Source organism: Eriocheir sinensis, chromosome 62, assembly GCF_024679095.1.
Source record: "Eriocheir sinensis breed Jianghai 21 chromosome 62, ASM2467909v1, whole genome shotgun sequence".
NCBI lineage: Eukaryota > Metazoa > Arthropoda > Malacostraca > Decapoda > Varunidae > Eriocheir > Eriocheir sinensis.
This window is the reverse complement of record NC_066570.1, coordinates 574,635-582,500: the sequence shown is the minus strand read 5'-3', so window position 1 is coordinate 582,500 and position 7,866 is coordinate 574,635. Positions and strand designations below refer to the sequence as shown.

Here is a 7,866-nt window from a genome sequence, read left to right as displayed (position 1 = left end):
TTGCCTATTAACTTACATGAGAGAGAGAGAGAGAGAGAGAGAGAGAGAGAGAGAGAGAGAGAGAGAGAGAGAGAGAGAACTATAGTGTATGAGCATAAGTATCATCTAAGCATCCGTATATCCTCTCTCTCTCTCTCTCTCTCTCTCTCTCTCTCTCTCTCAGGGATGGCCCGAAGGGAATGCAGTTGGGGGGGGGTAAGGTAAACTATGACCAACTCAGTCATTTTATGACCAACTCCAAACTGGCGAGCAGGAGCCATTCAACAGGGGTTTTAAAACTCACCTTTTTAGGGGCATTTTAAGGCCTAAGTAGGGACATTTATGAGTCTCAGATGCTTTTCATTTGCATTTAAGAGTATAATAATTTTGGTCATGGGGGCGGCTGCTCTCCCAGGGTCATTAAGTCATTCTGCGTACCCTTGTCTAAAGTGTCATTTGTTGATAGATAGGCCTGTACCCTGCCGTACCTCAGCCGGCAGCCGCTCAGGCTACCTGTTCCCCGCACCATCCCAGTTTGACTCAAAACTAGGAAAAAAAAAAGTGGGTGGGACTAGTCACGTTGAAATAATTAATTACTTTGTATTCACTAGGCGTCATTTTTCATGTTTTTTTTATTTCTTTCTATATATATATCTATATATATATATATATCTATTTATATATATATATATATATATAGATATATATATATATATATATATATATATATATATATATATATATATATATATATAACGCCTTCCTGCTTGGGCCATAGAGGCCCATGCTTACCTAAAAAGTTTAAAATTTTTTTACCTTCTCTAAAATATTTGACCACCTATTAATAAGAGCTCCGGAGTTGAGGCTCGGCTGGACCATCCTGCTCTCCGAATGGACCCTGATCTGATCCTTCCCACTGTTACCAGGGCTTCCCTCCTGGACCATCACTCTCTTAAATAAAAAGAAAAAAACCCTTAAACTTTTATTTGACCATCTGAGGTGACCTCAGATGGTCAAATAAAAGCAGTGAGGTGGGTGAGTGGTGAGCGTGTTGTGGTTACGTTCTCGGGGTGCCGAGTTCCAGCCCTACTACAGTCTACAGGCAAACCCTTATTCACTGCCGAGTGTCTTAAAGCTATCCACATGTCACCATCTACTCCACCTGGAGCACATAATGTGCATGGAAGGATTTGGAGGATCACCCAAACATAGCCAGCGCTAACCCCTGCAGGAGGCTGGTTCAAGAGTGATGATACTGAGCCAGTATACAGTTCCGAATAACGCAGTCGGGCCATCCATGCTCCCTGATCCCTCCCCGCCTGTGGCCATTCCTGCCTAAAAAAAAAAAAAAAAAAAAAAACTCAAATTTTTGACCATGGGAGGAGGAGGAGGAGGAGGAGGAGGAGGAGTGTTTGAACTTTACTACATAAGGAGGAGGAGGAGGAGGAGGAGGAGGAGGAGGAGAAGGAGTGTTTGAACTTTACTACATAAGGAGGAGGAGGAGGAGGAGGAGGAGGAGGAGGAGGAGAAGGAGTGTTTGAACTTTACTACATAAGGAGGAGGAGTAGGAGAAGGAGGAGGAGGAGGAGGAGAAGGAGTGTTTGAACTTTACTACATAAGGAGGAGGAGGAGAAGGAGGAGGAGGAGGAGGAGGAGGAGGAGGAGGAGGAGTGTTTGAACTTTACTACATAAGGAGGAGGAGGAGGAGGAGGAGGAGGAGGAGGAGGAGAAGGAGTGTTTGAACTTTACTACATAAGGAGGAGAAGCAAGAAGAGGAGGAGGAGGAGGAGGAGCAAGAGGAGGAGGAGGAGAAGGAGGCGTGATCAGAAACTATCAAACCGCTATCAAACAGCTTCTCTCCCCTCCTCATCCTCATCCTCCTCCTCCTCCTCCTCCTCGTCCATCGCCCTCTTGCTTCCCATTTTCCTATTACCACCCTTTCTTTCCCTCTCTATCTACCCTTCAGAAACACATATGGACAAAGAAACATGAAAGCACAACTAGATATCGTTATTTTCTTCTATTCACACTAACTCATTATTCGACGGGTCCATCTACGATATTCTACATTCAATAACCCTTCTATTCTCTCCCTCGTCCCTCCCCTGTGTATCTTCTGTTCTGGTTTTCGGGTACCATTCGCTGCCTACTTCTTTTCTAGGTCAAGTCAACACAGAAAATTAAATAAAACATTGAGCAAGGACCGTCATATGCTTCTCTCTCTCTCTCTCTCTCTCTCTCTCTCTCTCTCTCTCTCTCTCTCTCTCTCTCTCTTACATCTGTTTCTGTTTTTTATAGGCCTACAAATATACACACGCACAGTAAAAGCAGATTGTGTAAATGGAGGATCATTTGCACCGCCTACAGTATATTTTCTTTCTTAGTTTGCACTTTATCACATTCTCTCTCTCTCTCTCTCTCTCTCTCTCTCTCTCTCTCTCTCTCTCTCTCTCTCTCTCTCTCTCTCTCTCTCTCTCTCTCTCTCTCTCTCTCTCTCTAAGTATTCTTCCATCTTTTCCCCTCTTACATGTAACTCCTTTTCTTCATTCTCTAGAAAAAAGATAGACAGCGGAAGGAAGGTTAGGTTAGGTTAGGTTAGGTTAGGAAAGCTGAGTTTTTTCATTCTTTTTCATTCTTTTCTCTCCTTTTTTCTGTTCCTTCCTTTTCTTTCTCGTTCTCGGCAATCCCTGAAAAGTCTCCCTTCACAGGCTCCCTCACACGCCTTACCGTTTCTTCTTTCACTAAGTTGCTTCCTCCCATAACATATTTCCCTTATTGCCAAACTAACGCCCGTATTACAAGCTCTCCCTTCATCCCCGTAACTATTTTCCTCTAACCTGCTCCCTTCCATAACTAACGCCTATATTTCAAACCCTCCTTTTCTTGGCTATTCCCTTGCCCGTATTTTCTTTCCCTAAGCTGTTTCCTCCCATAAAATGTTTCTTATTGCCTAACTAACGCCCATATACCAAATCTCCTTTCCTTGGCCATTCCTTGACCGTATCTTTTCCATAAGCTGTTTCCTCCTATAAAAATTCTTCCTTCTTGCCTAACTAACGCCCATATACCAAATCTACTTTCCTTGGCCATTCCCTTGACCGTATCTTTTCCATAAGCTGTTTCCTCCTATAAAAATTCTTCCTTCTTGCCTAACTAACGCCCATATACCAAATCTCCTTTCCTTGGCCATTCCTTGACCGTATCTTTTCCATAAGCTGTTTCCTCCTATAAAAATTCTTCCTTCTTGCCTAACTAACGCCCATATACCAAATCTACTTTCCTTGGCCATTCCTTGACCGTATCTTTTCCATAAGCTGTTTCCTCCTATAAAAATTCTTCCTTCTTGCCTAACTAACGCCCATATACCAAATCTCCTTTCCTTGGCCATTCCTTGACCGTATCTTTTCCATAAACTGTTTCCTCCGATAAAAATTCTTCCTTCTTGCCTAACTAACGCCCATATACCAAATCTACTTTCCTTGGCCATTCCCTTGACCGTATCTTTTCCATAAGCTGTTTCCTCCTATAAAAATTCTTCCTTCTTGCCTAACTAACGCCCATTCTACAAACTCTCCCTTCCTTGGCCATTCCCTTGACCGTATCTTTTCCATAAGCTGTTTCCTCCTATAAAAATTCTTCCTTCTTGCCTAACTAACGCCCATTCTACAAACTCCCTTCCTTGGCCATTCCCTGTTGACCTATGTTCCCTCCGAGCTTTCCATGAACCATTTTGGCGACTTAATGGCCTCGTCCAATACATCTAAGTTTTCTGTTAGTAATATTATGGTGCAAACAGGCCAAGAGAATAGTGATAGGAAGCGAAGGAGGAATACGTGATTTGGAGACAGAAATTAGTTAGTAGTGATGTCTGTAAGTTTGCGGATCATACGAAGATCGGCAGAGTCAGTGAGTTGGATTAGGACGCTCGTGTTCTCTGGAATGAGCTAGACAGATTGTATGATTGGGCGGGGAAGTGGCAGATGGAGTTTAAAGTCGAAGAGAGAGAGCAGTATTCTGAGTGCAGGCAGGAATAACCTTTCTTGTAACAGTTCAGAAATTGTCGTTGGTTTTGGGGATTGAAAATAACTGACATCGTTTAGTAAGGGAGAGATTTTTTTTTTTACAACAAAGGAAACAGCTCAAGGGCACAAAAAAAGGAAACAATAATAATAAAAAAAAAGCCCGCTACTCGCTGCTCCTACAAACAAGAATCAAAAGAGGTGGCCGAAAGAGAGGTCAATTTCGGGAATATGGCCGTTTGTAAATTCTTTCCTTAAACAGTTCTCCATTTTCTTCATGTATTTTTCATCATCTATACGAGACTTGCTTCGTTTCCTAGGCGACCTCTCTTCTTTCCTAATCAGTTTTCCCTCTTCACTACAATTTCCTTTCTTCTTCCTTTCGTTTCCCTCTTTTCTTCATTCTTTGCCTCTCCGTTCTCCTCGCAGCCCATCTCTCTCCCTCACTCCCAGCCCACCACCCATCCCCATCCCTTCCCTTCGTCCCATTCCCCCATCCCCCAGTGTTCCCCATTCTTCACTCTTCCTCCCGCCCTTTACCCTTCCCCCATAACCACCTATCTCCACCCACACCCACACCCACACACCCCGGCTCCACCACCCACCAACACCCTTCCACCGCACCCCGCTACCACCCACAAACACCCTTCCACCACGCCCCGCTACCACCCACACCCACTCCGCCCGTCATCCCCTCGACTCCACTACCCACCACCGCCCCAACTCCACATCCCGGCCCCGCCCCTCCACGCCCCGACGCTCCACCCCCCGTGTCCCTGGGGCGGAGGGGCGTACTCGAGAGGCAGTTGTGTCCCCAGATTAATGAAGACTACGCGGACACACGCACCGGAAGTCTGACACGGCGCCGCCATCACCACCGCCTCCACCGCCGCCTCCACCTCCTCCACTACTTCCACCTCCTCCTCCTCCTCCTTTTTGTCCTCTTCCACCTTCTCGTTCTTTTGTTCGTTCTTCTCTTTCTCAATCTTCTTCTTCTTCTTCTTCTTCTTCTCTTCCATCACCTCCCCTTCCTTCCTCTTCCTCTTTTCCCATTGCCCAGAAACTTTCAAAACTCTTCCTCCTCCTCCTCCTCCTCCTTCTCTTCTCTTCTACCATCACCATCAGTCCTCCTTTCCCCCTCTTCCTCTTCCACAGCTACCATCATCATCATCATCATCATCATCATCATCACCTATACTCCTCCTCCTCCTCCTCTTCCACCTCCTCCTCCTCCACTTATCACCCCCCCAATACCACCCAAATATCCCACCCTGCACGCTTCCCCATCATCACCACCACCACCACCATCACCATCACCATCACCAATACAAAACCCTTTCACTCTCACACCCCCGAGGCAGTACTCACATTGTTCACTAAATTACTCTCTCTCTCTCTCTCTCTCTCTCTCTCTCTCTCTCTCTCTCTCTCTCTCTCTGGGTGGATGGATGAAGAGGATCAGAAGTCATCTTTAAATCTTCTTGTTCAAGGTTTTGATTCTGTAGAAATGAGATGCAATTGTCCTTGTTACATTCTCTCTCTCTCTCTCTCTCTCTCTCTCTCTCTCTCTCTCTCTCTCTCTCTCTCTCTCTCTCTCTCACGGTCGGGTAATAGGGCAACCATTGTAAGGGATTGATTTGGTTGACTCCCAGACCTCTCTCTCTCTCTCTCTCTCTCTCTCTCTCTCTCTCTCTCTCTCTCTCTCTCTCTCTCTCTCTCTCTCTCTCTGTCAAAAGATATAGATGTAATTTATTTAAGTCACGCATAATGAGTTAGTAATTAAGGATATATCAATAAACAAACGTACACACTTACAAATAGATACATATATGCGTACTTGTAATTATACGCAACATCCTCTCTCTCTCTCTCTCTCTCTCTCTCTCTCTCTCTCTCTCTCTCTCTCTCTCTCTCTCTCTCTCTCTCTCTCTAACATTATTTCTCTTTTCTCCACATTAATCCTTCTTCCTATCCCTCCCTCTATCCTTCTATCCTTTCCATCTATCCACCCATCCTGCTGTTCCTCCATTTCTCTCTCCTCCTCCATCACTCCTTTCATTCCACCTCCATCCTTCCCTCCACCCACTCCACTCCCATTCCTCCACCCCTCCCATACATTCCCCACCCCTTCCACCCCCTCCAATACGCACTTTCATCCAGTGTGTGTATGTGTGTGTGTGTGTGTGTGTGTGTGTGTGTGTGTGTGTGTCATCCGTCATCCACGCCCCATAAGCCTAGTCATCCATATTTTGCGCCCATAGTCTCACCCTTATCCACAGCCACACCCACGCCCACGCCACACCCTCACACCCACACTCAAAACGCACTCACGGATGCCGCCCAGACGCTACAAGCACCTCCTCCACCTCCTCCTCCTCCTCCTCTTACGCCTCCACCTTGTTGCTCGGCTCCCACCCACCCACCCGTGACGCCTCTCTCCCACCCTCCCCGCCCTCGTCTTCGTCATACTCGAGCGAGACGTGAAAAGAAGCAAACTCCAGCCCAGGGATTTATTTGAGGGCTCCCCGCTTATCAAGACACACCCCCTTCCTTACCCCCCACCACCCCCTCCCTGGCGTGGGTAAGGGCAACCCCTCCTGGTATCTCCTTCCCTCCCCTCCCCTCCCCTCCCTCCTATGCGCCTCCCTCTCCCTCACTCTCACTCTCCTCGAGCCGCTAAGGCCACATCCTTCTTTTTCTTTTCCTTTGTAATACTTCACAAGAAACCGAAATATACTCCCAAGATCTTGTCCCACTTTGTTTCCTTCCCGTGACTGTTCCCTGAGTGGGTTATCGCTAAGGCAGGGTGTTGGAGGCGTTATGGTCCCCTCACGCCCCAAGCAGTGCCGTGCCTGGCTGGGCGCGCCCCGGCACTGCCCAGCTGGCACCCCTCAGCCTCGCCTGCCCCGGTGAAACATGAATCAGCCTCACCCACCTGTGCCTGCCCCAACTCGTTGTAGCACCGCGAACTCCTCGTCTCGGGCGCGAGCGGCTCCACGCCCACCTGCTCCAGCGTGATCTCATTGAGCGGGTAGCGGTAATACTGTCCGACGCAGGCACACACACAGCACAGTAGCACCACGAGTTGCAGCCCCGAGCCCGAGGTAGTCCTGAGGAAGTGTGAGCGAGCCATGACCCTCACCACGAGCCCGGCATGACAACACTGACTGACCGCAGCCGCGTGTGGTCTACTCTCAACTCTCACCCTCGCGGGCACCACCGCTGCCGGGCGTACGGCCACTACCGCCCCCAGGCAGCCGCTCGGTGCCCCTGAGCTGCCCTGGGAATCAGTTACGGTATCTCTGTACAGATCTGCCTGGCTCCAACCCCGAGACTCGCCGAGGCCTTTGCGGCACCCGACAACCCAGCCGTGGCACCAGGGAGGCACCGTGCCTTATCGTGAGCGCCGCCGTGCCCGGGAGCGTGTCGTGCGGTGCCCTCGGCGCTGCCCGCCGCCCGAGAGGCATTCCGCGGGGAAGAAGATTGCCACCAACAGGAATGTCGACGGACGAAGTTTATTTGAATGAAAATGCCACGACTTGACTTGCCTGACCCCCTACGCGGCCGGCTGTGGAGGGGCGGGACGAGGCCTCTCCCGCCCCCGATGCCACGGCGAAGGCAGCGACCCGCCGCCGCCGCCCCGGGGCAGGAGGACGCCCGTGACCCTCGCCGCGCCCAGCCTTTATCAACCTTAGGAGCTGCAACAGTCACGAGCACGCCTTGCCCTTGAAGGCTTCTATTGCCTCCCCGTAGACTTGCTCGACAGACCCATGCAGGTGGAGGGATGAAAATTAAACCTTTGCCGGGGCGGGATGAAGCACACTAACATCCATGAGGCTGTTAAGGGTGATAACGGTGCACTGCGAGA

The 7,866-nt window shown here is 48.9% G+C and overlaps 1 protein-coding gene across 2 annotated transcripts in view; it reads right to left on the bottom strand.

Moving 5' to 3' along the window:
• The window catches only part of LOC126986584 (laminin subunit gamma-1-like), a 73,818-nt gene extending 66,464 nt beyond the window's left edge, over positions 1-7,354 (bottom strand). The window contains exon 1 of one of the 2 annotated variants that reach the window (XM_050842846.1): positions 6,934-7,354. In XM_050842846.1, coding sequence (XP_050698803.1) covers positions 6,934-7,131 — 198 coding nt within the window. In that variant the 5' untranslated portion in view covers positions 7,132-7,354. The remainder of the gene's footprint in view (positions 1-6,933) is intronic. The other variant, XM_050842847.1, reaches the window with a different exon arrangement.
• Positions 7,355-7,866: the final 512 nt, after the last annotated feature.